The sequence below is a fragment of the Ctenocephalides felis genome, unplaced genomic scaffold (assembly GCF_003426905.1).
Source record: "Ctenocephalides felis isolate EL2017-DRISC unplaced genomic scaffold, ASM342690v1 CF-g0.4_SCAFFOLD_01170, whole genome shotgun sequence".
Lineage (NCBI taxonomy): Eukaryota > Metazoa > Arthropoda > Insecta > Siphonaptera > Pulicidae > Ctenocephalides > Ctenocephalides felis.
Window position 1 is genome coordinate 78,337,976 of NW_020537324.1, and position 13,604 is coordinate 78,351,579.

The 13,604-nt window shown below is 28.7% G+C and overlaps 2 protein-coding genes across 3 annotated transcripts; both read right to left on the reverse strand.

The window, feature by feature from the left end:
* Window positions 1-1,733: 1,733 nt before the first annotated feature.
* LOC113366586 (solute carrier family 35 member B1 homolog) lies at window positions 1,734-3,451 on the reverse strand. Of its 2 annotated transcripts, XM_026608218.1 has the most exons (7): window positions 3,170-3,451; window positions 2,904-3,073; window positions 2,676-2,820; window positions 2,528-2,613; window positions 2,213-2,452; window positions 2,012-2,147; window positions 1,734-1,905 (listed from the first exon to the last, which is right to left on the reverse strand). In XM_026608218.1, exons 1-7 carry the CDS (start codon window positions 3,231-3,233, stop codon window positions 1,832-1,834), a joined length of 915 nt encoding a protein of 304 aa, XP_026464003.1. In that variant the 5' UTR covers window positions 3,234-3,451; the 3' UTR covers window positions 1,734-1,831. The 2 variants fall into 2 exon arrangements, with proteins under 2 accessions (XP_026464003.1, XP_026464002.1); XM_026608217.1 differs by having other exon boundaries at window positions 1,736-1,905; window positions 2,904-3,233.
* Window positions 3,452-4,941: 1,490 nt separating this feature from the next.
* Window positions 4,942-9,532, reverse strand: LOC113367983 (solute carrier family 35 member B1 homolog). The gene is given in 7 exon segments (XM_026609547.1): window positions 4,942-5,051; window positions 5,122-5,257; window positions 5,339-5,587; window positions 6,378-6,466; window positions 8,922-8,954; window positions 8,957-9,065; window positions 9,148-9,532. Coding segments are annotated over 7 exon segments (1,026 nt in total). The 5' UTR covers window positions 9,478-9,532; the 3' UTR covers window positions 4,942-4,971.
* Between the last annotated feature and the right edge of the window lie 4,072 nt (window positions 9,533-13,604).

Genomic DNA, 13,604 nt, shown 5'->3' on the forward strand with positions numbered 1-13,604 from the left:
TTTTGCCTATTGGCAAGTTATTACTCGTTGGTTATCAGTACGAAGCAAGTTTTCACATGTGCTCTACGTATTAATTATTAAATTGGAATATAATTACAAAAAATTACAGTAAAATCGGTTTATTATTATAGATTTTAGATAATTTTTTGCCAATTGGAAAGTTGCACAATCGTAGCATTCAGTATTGGTTGGATTCGAAGCGAGTTCTAGTCTCTGATCTGTATAGAGTCATGTTATTTACGACTTACAAATGTGTAAAATCTTATATTACACGAGTTTGTCTCGCATTTTCTGATTTCTTTAATATATTTAACCCTTTCCACTCGCGAATTCCGAGATTTATATGAATTTTGACGCCGGAGTGGTGCCATCCGAGTGGAAAGGGTTAATTTAAACACGAATACATAATAAACAAAAAAAGTTTTTTTAATAAACTATTTATTTATTTATTTACTGTCGACGTTTCGGAACTAGGTACGTTCCATCTTCAGGACATCTGTCAAGAAACATGATCTTGATGAGATTTGAGCAAACAATATGTTTAAGAAAAGAAAATGGATTTTTTAATTAATAAATTAGTTGAAAAAATAATAATGTACAGAAATATGATAATATGATCAAAATGAAGATGATAACAATAAATGAGTGGATTATATAACAGGATATTAAAAATAATAAAATTTTTTGAAAGTTTGAAAAAAAAAGTTAATGAAAAAATTTGAATTAATCACCTGTATGATTGAATATACGTTAGCACTTTTTTACTAAAAAAGATTTTATCGAAAAAATGAATTTATGAGTTTCTTTTTAGCCAAATAGGCAAATTCTGTAAATAAAAATTTAAGTTATGCCTTATTTTAAGTTTGTTATTTGAAACAAACAATATTATTCTCTCAATATTATGAGATGGGCTGTTTGTAATGAACTGATTCAAATTCACACGTGCGCTACTTGAAGACTGTAAGGATGTGTGTGCGTGTTGTATTTATATGTGAAGATGTAAGTACTTAAATTATTGATTTTAAATGGAAGTCGATATTAATTGTTTGTCAAAAAGTATAAAAAATTTAAATAAGAATCATGTAACAGGTTGTGATCTGATCTAATGTTAACACTATTAGAAACGTTCATAAGAATAAGACAACTTTCCGCATAATCTCCTAAAGATGTAATTTTCATGATATAAGATCTTTGGAATGAAGTTAAACGAGTGGGCATTTTCAATAGAGTGCTGTACTAGGGTACTTTTTCCTAAACATATTGTTTGCTTGAATCTTATCATGTTTCTTGACAGATGTCCTGAAGATGAACGTACCTAGTTCCGAAACGTCGACAGTAAATAAATAAATAATTAAACAAACAGTTTATTAAAAAACTTTTTCTTGTTTTTTATTACTTTTCGGATTCTTGTTCAAAACTCTACAAATTATTCACAAATTGAAGATTCTACCATTTATTAATATATATATATATATATATATTAAATGATTAAAATTGAGTAGAAAAACCTGTCTGTACTGTCACTGTTATATATTCTCTCATTTTATAAATAAATAACTTAAAATAATCTTTACACATCAATCAATCATTGGCTTGTCTTATATAATTTAAATATATTTAAGTAATTATATATATATATATATATATATATATATATATATATATATCTATATATATATATATATATATATATATATATATATTAAATGGCAATATATTGTATTGACTTACGATATGCTATACATTACATTTGTATTAAGCAATTAACTAAAATTGTGATAATTGTCAATTTGTGCTATGCGACATGTCTTGGTCTAAGAATTATGTATAATTAATTCTTATCAACGGATAGTTGTTTCATTTTTGGTGAAGGCTTTTTTCCATATATCATATCAAGGAACAAACCTAGAAAAAATACATTATTGATTTTGATACATATATATAAATATATATATATATATATATATATATATAATTATATATATATTTATTTATTTATAAATATATTTACCTGTGAATACCAAAACAGCTCCAAACCACTGCCTGGCAATCAAAGGATTTGCAAGAAATATCACAGAGAACAAAACTGTAAAAAATTTCCTAGTAGTCGTCACAACAGAACAAGCTAACGGACCAAATTTAGACACCTAAAAAATAACAATATTATAAATTCCAATTCCTTATAAATCTAATTAGTCCTTTATCCATTTACCATCATGAATATAAAAAGTTGCCCCAAGGCTCCTGTGACGGCCAAAGCTGCCAATTGTGTCCCGATATAAGGATATCGCACTGCAAAGCTTAAAAACTCTCTTCCTTCGCCACTTAGTAATAAAGCAACCGATATATAAGTTGCAGACCAACCATTGGTTGCTACCATCATCTTTTCAGCGGACGGTGGTTTGTGGGATTGGGCTGTTGAAGTGGATGGTTTGTGGGCTCTCATTCGATCCTAAATAGAAGAAGACACATGATAATAAAATAAAATAAAATGATAAAAAATATAGTAAAATGTATTTTGGTATACCTGTATAGCACCCGTCAAACCATCCATCGACAGTGACATAACAAGCAGTAACTCTCCAATGCCAAAAGAACTATCCACATTAACACCTGCAAAAAAAATAATCATCAACAAACACAAACACTTAAATTTTATTATAAGAGAAACTTACTTGATTTGTTATCTTTGTACATAAATAACACAACTCCTATTACAATAAGTAGCACACATAAATATCTAAACATTGGATAACTTTTGTGACCTATCAAGACACCTAAGAGCATCACCGGGATGGGTTTGGCTGCCTTTCCAACCACCTAGTAAAAAATAAGTTGGACATATATATATATATATATATATATATATATATGTAGGTATGTATGTATTATTATTTTATTACCTGTGTAGGATAAGGTACCCACTGCAAAGCCATATTCGAGCTAACCATAGCCAACAAATAAGTCAAAGCAGAGCTTGCATAATAAACTTTAGGAGTCCTATCTTCATCTTGCGGTTTAAAATATAAAATCCCCTTCGCAAACACATAATTCACCACACACTGTACAAACACTAAGGCCAAAGCACATTTGAACTTTTCTCCCTTTTCACCTTTTTCATTAACCTCATCACCGTATTTACCTCTTGTTATTTTTTCTTGTAAAATACCGAAATAAAAATAACAAACAAAGATACCGGCCGCGTAGAAAAGGAATTTACTGTTTTCATTCATATTGAGTAATTGCAATAGATTTTTGTATAAATATTTTTTGAGGTTATGAAGTACAAAAGCATATCTTATACAATAAATATGTTATGTGTTGCTATTTAAACATTGTACAGATGTGATGAGATAGTGGACACGTATCTCTAAATGATTTTTGCAATAAAATTGTGCAAAATTTGCACAATTTTTGATTTAGCTGTTTTTAAACCAACCGTATGTACACACGTCAGTTTGTAAACGTCATATATAAAATTGACAGTTGGGGATGAGGTAACATGTAGCGCCATCTTGTATATATCAAAATGTCAAAAGTGTAAATTATTGACTTTGTTGTTAATAAAATATTGTTTTATTTTGATACAAACAATGTATCAGACGTATAAATTTAGTTTCTTGTTTTATCAAAAGTCAGTTTTTTGTAAATGTTACACAAAAAAATGACAGTTGTGAACAACGTAACGTGTAGCGCCATCTTGCATACAAGAAAATGTCGAAATTGTAAATTATTAAGTGTATTGTGAATAAAATATTGTTTTATTTTGATACAAAATATTAAAACAATTAACACGGTGTATAAATTTAGTTTCTTCTTCCATCAAGTCAGTTTTTTGTAAATGTCATACAAAAAACTGACAGTTGTGAACAACGTAACGAGTAGCGCCATCTTGTATACAAAAAAATGTCGAAAGTGTAAATTATTGACTTTGTTGTTAATAAAATATTGTTTTATTTTGATACAAACAATGTATCACGTGTATAAATTTAGTTTCTCGTTTTATCAAAAGTCAGTTTTTTGTAAAAGTCGAACAAAAACTGACAGTTGAGAACAGCGTAACGAATGGCGCCATCTTGCATACAAGAAAATGTCGAAATTGTAAATTATTAACTGTATTGTGAATAAAATATTGTTTTATTTTGATACGAAATATTTAAACAATTAACACGGTGTATAAATTTAGTTTCTTGTTTTATCAAAAGTCAGTTTTTTGTAAATGCTATACAAAAAAATGACAGTTGTGAACAACGTAACGAATGGCGCCATCTTGTCCAACCAAAGTCAAAATTGTAAATTATTGACTTTATTGGTGAGAAAAATTAGTTTTCTTTTGATACAAAATATTTAAACAATTAACACGGTGTATAAATTTAGTTTCTCGATTTATCAAAAGTCAGTTTTTTGTAAAAGTCGAACAAAAACTGACAGTTGTGAACAACGTAACGAGCGGCGCCATCTTGTCCAACCAAAGTCAAAATTGTAAATTATTTACTTTATTGGTTATTGTGAATAAAATATTGTTTGAACGGTTCTTCGATTGGCCAAAATAAATAAAATTATATTATTAAGTTTTTTGAATTATTCAAATCGGACGCTTAGTTCTCTCAAAAACTCGATTTCTATTTTTTGCACTTTTTGCTCCGTATCTTCGGAACGGCTAGACCTGCCTTTGCCAAAAACTAATCAGCACGTCTCCTTATCAATACGAATCGAATGGTTTTTGAATTATTCAAATCGGTTGTTCCGTGTTCTCGAAATCGTCGACGAAATTTGTATCCGCCACACACACATACATATGTAAGTTTTCTAAGGTATGCCAAAATGTTCAGAAACCTTTCAAACGTTAAGATATGTAAAAATTTCAAAAAACGTCAAAATTTGAATGTTATAAAATTTTATTCTAATAAAAAACATTTAAACAATCAACACTTAACAATACTGTTGTTTATAAATTTAGTTTAAAATCTATCAATCATCACTCAACTGTTTATAACCGCTGCGACATTTATTAAAACTCACTTTTCCATAAATGATATCCAGAAACAAACCTTATGCAAAATCATAAAACATTAATAATAATATAATTATTATTAATAATAACAAAGTTTTTTATCTTACCTGTAAAGACTACAGCAGCTCCGACCCACTGCCTTGTGTTAATAGGATTTGCAAAAAATATCACAGAGAACAAAACCGTAAAAAACTTCCTGGTCGTTGTTACAATTGAACATGATAAAGGACCAAACTTGGATATCTACAAAATAATTCATACTTATAGCAATTGTTATTTTACAAATATATATATATATATATATATATATATATGAGTACTTACAATAATATAAATAAATAGTTGTCCAACAGCTCCAGTTACAGCCAATATAGCCAGTTGTTGTAAAACGTACGGATAACAAACAGAAAATCTAATGAAGTCTTTGCCTTCGCTAATAAAAAGTAGAATTAAGGCCAAGTAATTTGCGGACCAGCCGTTTATTGCTAACATCATATTTAGGCCTGAGGGTGGTGTGTGTTCTTCAGTGCTTGTTTTGAGTACATTTGGTGGTTTGTAGTCTCTTATCAAATCCTAAAACATAAATATATATTTAGTTTATATCTACATATATATAAAAATAAGTCGGGTTTTCCTTCCTGACGATTTAACTCCAGAACGCACGAACCGATTTAGATAATTTTGCATTCGTCATTAAAAATTCGAGTAATGACATTAGTGAGAATTATCAGAATTATGCTTGCAAATAAGTCAACGAGCAATCCTTGCCGCAAGGAATAATGATGTACACGCACTGAATTTCACCATTGAATCAAAAATTTCTGGAGATTTGGTGACATACCAATGATTCCGACTTTTCTTTCGTTTGACTTCAAACGATTGCAATTTCCAGTTCGCCTTGCGTTCGCAATAACATGTCGCAAGGCCAATCGCTTAGTGTTTGCGGGATAAATTTCAAATAGATTATTTAGAAAATCATTGTTTTTCACATGGGCAGTTATACGTTGCCTGTTCACGAGTTGGAAAACCATCCGCTTTGTTTGTGTTAACGTCAGACCACAGAACAAAAAATGTGGTTTACCAAAGAGCACTTCAATGAAACGGATATTTTGCGGATTCACTTTCATTTACTTATAAAAGTTCAACTAAAAAACACTTAATTTTCGTAATCGAAATAAATTCATTACTGTTGTGTAATAAAATGAAATATTTCCTTTTCAAATATAAAACAAACAAAAAAAATCTTCATCTTTCTCACGAAACCATCTGGTGGCAAAACAGAGTTCGTCGGGTTTACTAGTATATATATATATATATATATATATATATATATATATATATATATATTATAATAGAAAAATACCTGCAGAGCTCCTAGTATGCCGTCCATCAGTAACGAGAACAAAAGTAGTATCTCGCCTATGCCAAATTTGTTAGTGGAACTACTATTGCCTATAAAAAATCAATTGAGTAAATATTCAATCAAATAAATTAATTATATATTCTAGTGACTATCCAATTCAAATAAAAAAATGAATCATTCTAATCATGTTCTTTTAAGCCTGATTCTAATTAGATCTTATTCGATTTGAATGAACTCGTAAAAAAGCAATTACAAGTCATTCGTTCTTTAAATCGAATCAAAATAAACTAATAATATCAATATATAAACTCATTAAAATATAAAAATTAATAACAGGGAGATAGATTATTTGATATCATGTTTTCAAGGTTTCAAGTTATTTTGAATCGTTTGACTCAAAAATTTGCAAAATCGATGATTTTTTTTCTAAACCAGATATACTATTTTTAAAACCTTACAAGCAAAACAAAAATTTGTTATAGGATCGGTCGAGCCGTTTCTAAAACCGAGTTTCTTTACAATTAGACAAAAACTGCGAAATTTTTTGCTCCACGTTTGGGAGAAAAAACTTGTACATATGATGTAATATATTTTGTTAGAAAACATTATTTGTATAATATTATCGTTTTAGTAAACTAGTGCATCTGGGCACTTACAGCTTTTTTTAATTCCTCTTCTTATTTTATTTTTAAGCACAATTTTTCGAGTATGTATCAATTTATTTTTATATACAGTACTCGACCGGGATTCGATCTTAGTACCCCACCAAAACACCTTAATTATAGTCTTTGTTGTTATATTAAACATACTTGTGCAAAAATCTACTATTGATGAAAAAACTGCTCGGCCGACCTTTACCAAAAATAATCGTGTGGCATTGTACCCCTTAAGGCAAATTTCTGGAACTTGCCGTGCCAAATTTATTTTTTTTAAAAAAGAATTTTTTTTTAAAACTTTGAAAAAATCAGATTTTTGAGAAATTTGAAATTTTGGATAAAAATTGAGAAAAACACTTTTTGGAAAAAAATGTTTTCAAATTTTGAAATTTGAAAGTTATATTATATAGATATAGTCATCGCAGTAAATCGAAAAAGAAAATATTTGCATATCTTTACATTTCAAAGGTTTCTGAATATTTTGGCATACCTAAAAATGGATGTGTGTGTGTGTATGTATGTATGGTTTCAATTATTCGTCCACGCTTTCGGGCGCACGGATCAACCGATTTTAACATTCGATTCCTATTGACAGAAAGATGTGCTGATTATTTTTTGGCAAAGGCAAGTCCAGCCGTTACGGAGATACGGAGCAAATATTGCAGAAAATAGAAATCGAGTTTTTTTTAAAAATAAATAATAATTTATTAATAAAATAAATAAATAGTTTTAACATTTCAATTCAGTTTATATAATTCTTATAAATATTTGAAAATGTTATAGTATTTATTTATAATAATCTGTATGAAAACGTTTAAAATTTCTCGAATATTTTATTACGGTACGGGAAGTTCCAGCAATTTGCCTTAAGGCACGATGCCATACACCACTAGTTCAATTTTGGCGTCAAACGACTAAGAAACATAATATAAGCAAATCGGATTTTCTGGTAAACACAAACTTCGGAAAATTAATATATTAATTATATATACATACTTGATTCATTATCCTTGTATAAATAAATCGATAGCAAGGCGTTTTTGCAAAAGGCACTTCTAGCTGTTTCGAAGGTATGGAGCGCAAAGGGTGTAAAAATGGTGATGTAGTTTTGAGAGAACGGATCATCCGATTAGATTAATTCAAAAAATCTTGCTTGTGTAGGCGGTGTGCAAGAACTGGTTTTACAAAAAATTTCGTACTTTCGAAAATTTTTAAAAAAATTCAATATTTCCAAAAAAATTTCGAAAAATATATTTTTCATTATTTTAAAAAAAATCTAAATTTCGAGAAAATTCAAAAAATATGAATTTAAAAAAAAATGATTTCTTACAAAAATTTGAGAATGTTTCAAAATTTAAAAATAAATCGGATACTTTTAAAAATTCCCAAATTCTCAAATAATTAAAAGAAAAAAATGACTTTTTCCAAAAATCCTAAAAAATTTACTAAGCTTTGGAAATTTTTTAAAATTATCAACAAAATCAAATTTAAAAAAAAATAAAGAAATTTCTAGTAAACACACATAAATTGTTTGTAGAATACGCTCGTCACCATATTTAAAAAGCACTTATAAGTTCACAGTATGTATTTATAATCTATTTGAAATCATTGTGATTAATTATTGAGGAACTTTCATTCCTCGAATGTTTAATTACGGTACAGGAAGTTCCAGCAATTTGCCTTATTGGGTGATTTTTTGTCAATACCCTCCTACAAACCTCACGTGATTAATTTAATTAGGGATGCGACTTTAATTATAAAGAAAAGACTTGTATTCGGAAACTTCGAAAATTAGCAAATAGGATTAATATAAAATACTCCTTTGGAAAATTGTTAATTTAATTATATATATATATATATATATATATTTCTATTTTTATATACACACTTGATTCATTATCCTTGTACATAAACAAAGCATTCCTGCCACGATCAAAACCACACAAAAATATTTAAACTTTTTATATTTCTTGCGCCCTATGAGAACTCCTAAGAGCATCACAGGAATCGGCTTGGCCGCCTTTCCGATAACCTGTAATAAAAAAACACAAATTAGTGTTAATTACAAAAACGTATTAAACAGAAATAAATATTTATCATGTATCTTTTATTACCTGTGTAGGATACGAGACCCACTGAAGGGCCATCGTGGAAGTCACCATGGCCCCTAAATAAGTCAAAGAAGCACCCGCATACAAAGTGTCAGGGGTCCTATCTTCATCCCGAGGGGTCACAAATAGAATAAACTTGGCAAATATGTAATTAACAACGCACTGGATAAAAACTAAAGTCAGGGCAAATTTAAAAGTTTCACCGGCTTCACCATTTTCATTCACTTCGTCGCCATAATGTCCTCGAGTTATTTTCTCCATCAAAATTCCTTGGTAGAAAAAGAACACGAAGATGCCACTTGCACATAGCACGAATTGTAAATTTTTATTCATGGTAAATGAAATTTTGGTTTAAGTGTGATTATTGACTGATTAGTTATTACTGGAGCTGTTGTTGAATGTTAAATAAAATTATTTTTTAAAATTATTTTTGACAAGACATGAAAGAACCCACGTGGTGTCGTACAAGAGTGCCATTAAGACCATCTTGTGTAGGAAATTTGAATTTGCATACAAGGAATTCTCAACATTTGGTTTGTTTTTAAAATTTTATCACTAAAGTTGAATAATAATAATGAAATTGTATAGATATTTTGAATACTTGCAATTATTTATATAATATGTAAATTGATAATAAACATTTGCATATTCACATTTTCGAAGTGTACAGACTGAAACTAATTGATGCATAATTTCTTCTATGTATTAAGGTGACCATATTTTTCTAAGTAAATTTTTGGTTATGCTAATCCGGTAAAATAATAACAGTTTTTTTATATAAATCTTTTTTTTATAATAATTGCGGACTTTTAGTAAGAACTTTTTTGTTCGATTATACGTCATACTTTTTCATCTATGATATTTAAATTATATGGATTTATATATTTTTCGCGCTGTTGGGCCTTGTATAATATTCTATTCGATTTTATTCATAAATATTTAAAAAAAAATAGCACTTGTTCGTTTGTTTTCATAATTTTTGTTAATTCTTCTGTTAATTTTTGAAAATACCGGGACCATGCAGGACAAAAGATCTAAATATGGTACAAATCATGCTTTTAAACCCGGGTCACTTAATATTATATCCGTTTCGATATTTAGAATCTTTTTAAGTTCTTTAGAAGAAAGTCTTTTAAGACAACTAGCACAATTTTCAGACTATTTGCAACATTTTCTAACAATCTATAATATTTTTGGGAATTTATAACGTTTTCAGATAATCTCCAGAAACTCCAGAAGTTTTAATTTGTAAGTTGTCTAAAAATTTTGGGAAATTTTACAAAAATGATGATGTATATGGTCAGAAAAGCTTGTAAATTGTCGAAAATGCATTAAATTATCCGTTGCAAATTGTTTGAAAATATATGCATACTTCATGTTGTCCAAAAATGCTCTGAAATTTCTATATTTGTTTCCTAATTTAATTAAATCAAACTTCAATAATTAATGACAAGAAATTTTGGATTGAAGTACAAGTTTCCGAAACTATTTCTTTATCAATTTAATTATTAGGTTTATTATTTTACAAAAAAGTTTAAAACATTTTTACATTTATAAATCATTATTTTATTTGATTAAAATTTTTAGAGTTTTACATACTAATGAGAAATTGAAAAACTAAATGCATATTTATTTCTACATGCATTCAATTAAATAGGAGTCTCTCAAATTATCATTATTATTATTAATTAGATAATATTTAGATTAATAAAAAACATAACTAGTGGTGTATGGCATCGTGCCTTAAGGCAAATTGCTGAAACTTCCCGTACTGTAACGAAATATTCGAAGAATATTAAATGTTTTCAAATAGATTATTATAAATATTGTAACATTGTATATTTACAAGAATTATATAAAATGAATTGCAAAGTTGAAATTACTTATTTAAAGTATATGAAAAACTTTAGTCAAAATTAAAATTATAATCTGAATTATTTTCAATATACACAAAAAAATATTTGGTAAAAAAAATTTAAATATTTTCCTCCAAAAGCAATTGTTTTGTCAAAACAAGCTGAAAGTTTTTTGAATCATTCAAATCTGACGTTTAGTTCTCTCAAAACTGCCATTTTTTAACATTTAGCTCTGTATCTCCGAAACGACTGGACCTGCCTTTGCCCAAAAACTAATCATCACTTACAAATTGAATGCTTTTCATATCATTCAAATCGGATACTACGTTCTCTCAAAAACTCGATTTCTATTTTCTGCACTCTTTGCTCTGTATCTCCGTAACGGCTAGACTTGCCTTTGCCAAAAACTAATTAGCACATCTTCCTATCAATAGGAATCGAATCATTCAAATCGGGTGAACCGTGTGCCCGAAAACTTCGATTCAAAATTGTCTCAACACATACACACACATCCATTTTTTTGAGTACGCCAAAATGTTCAGAAACTTCTGAAACGTGAAGATATGTAAAAAATTTTATTTTTGATATACGGCCCATTACTATAACATACCCTATGGGAAGTTAATTAATAAACAACTTATTAGGTAATTCAAAAAAAAATTATATCTTAAAAATCTGGAATTAATTACATAATAAGTTTTTTTTTTTAAGACCTTGCTTAAACAAATATTTATTTTTTATAAATTTAAGTTTACAAAATTTCAATAAACTTTGAGTTTTACGAAAAGTGGTAAATTATAATTTTTTTTTTTTTGAATTTGGAATTATAAAACGCGCCTTTAGAACGCACTACAATTACGTATTTTATTACAAGTCTTTTTAGAAAACTTAGCAAGTTTTTAGTGAAAGCAAAAAAATATATTTCAACATCTTAGATCTCTTCACGACTAAGATTCTCCATAATAAAATTTATCTTAGGTATAAAATCATATCTTCAAAAATTCCACCAACTAACGTTATAATAAAATTAGTCACAAAACCAAACCATTTATATTTCAAATACCTAAAAGTTACATAATTTTTTACTTTTACATATTGTCTTCTATTATATTTCAACAACCTTCGAATATACGCGTGCAATTTTATTATTTATTTTCAAATAAATCCTAAACAAAAATATAAAATTATTTCTACCACAAAAGAAACGCGGAAGGGGATGACTCGATATTTTGTTATCGTAGCTGCTCATAGAAAAAATACTTTGAACACTTGAAATAACAATTTCCGGGGGCCCCCTTGGATAATAGATAGATGGAACCTTATATGCCTATTTTGCCTTCAGGCAAGTTGCATTCAGATTTAGCAACTTTCCATATTGTCGAGGCGAATTTTTGAAATTTTGTAACGTGTCTGTCATTTCCAATTTTGCACTTTTATAAAAAAACGGCTTTGCCGATCGTTGTACGAACGAACAAGTCCTTATTTAGCTACAACGAAAGGTTTTTAAATTTTTTTAATTCATGCAAGCGCTTTTTGAGAAAAACGTCGACGAAAGGCCAAATTTTGCTTTTTTCAATTCAGAATGGCTTGAAACGTCGAAAAAAATTAAAATCAGCAAATCGGTTTATTAACTTCCCGTAGGGTAAGTTATAGTAATCGTCCAAAAATCGAAATCAAAAATTTTTACATTTCTCGACGTTTTGAAGGTTTCTGAACATTTTGGCATACCTCAGAAAAAATGGATGTGTGTGTGTGTGTGTGTTTTGTATGTCCGCGTTTTTTCGTCCACGTTTTCGGGCGCACGGATCAACCGATTTGAATGGTTTAAAAAACATTCGATTCCTATTGATAGGGAGATGTGCTGATTAGTTTTTGGCAAAGGTAGGCCCAGAGGTTTCGGAGATACAGAGCTAAATTTAAAAAAATGGCTGTTTTGAGAGAACTAAGCGTCCGATTTAGATGATTGAAAGAACTTTCTGCTTTTTTCAACAAAATAATTGATTTTGGAAAAAAAAAATTTTTGTTTCTAATTTTTTTTTCAAAAAATTTTTTTGTAATTTTGGATTAAAAATTCAAAAAATCACCCAAGCTAAGCACAGTCTAACTGCCACTCTCGTACAAATGTTTACCCAATTGCATTTAGACTGTTTGTGTACTGGAGCACTTTTCCAATTTTGTGAAAATATTGAAAAATGTGAAAATGCCGCCAAGCTGAGCACAGTATAAGTGAAAATGTCGCACAGAATTATTTGCAAATGCGTTTAGACTGTGACTATGCGGGAGCACTTTTTCAATTTTGTGTAAATTTGGCAACTATTTTTTTTTGGAATTTGATTCGAAATGAAATGACGATTGTTATGTTCTGGAGATATTAAATTGATTTATTTATAATTAACTTTCCATAGGGTAAGTAATCGCAAAAAAATCATGAAAATGAAATTTTTTTATATATCTCACGTTTCAGAGGTTTCTGAATATGTTGGCATACCTTGGAGAAAATTGATGTATGTGTGGGTGTGTGTGGGTGGTCGGATACAAATTTTCGTCGACGATTTTGGGAAACACGGATGAAAGCAATTTGAATAATTGAAAAAACATTCAATT

Bases quoted from the DNA above. Each gene is read 5' to 3' on its own strand.
- LOC113366586 (XM_026608217.1), bottom strand. From the start codon at position 3,233: ATGAATGAAAACAGTAAATTCCTTTTCTACGCGGCCGGTATCTTTGTT. The intron at 2,614-2,675 runs GTAAGTTTCTCT...TTTTTTTTGCAG, and splicing joins GTACAAAGATAACAAATCAA to GTGTTAATGTGGATAGTTCT. The intron at 2,148-2,212 runs GTAAATGGATAA...GTTATTTTTTAG, and splicing joins AACTTTTTATATTCATGATG to GTGTCTAAATTTGGTCCGTT.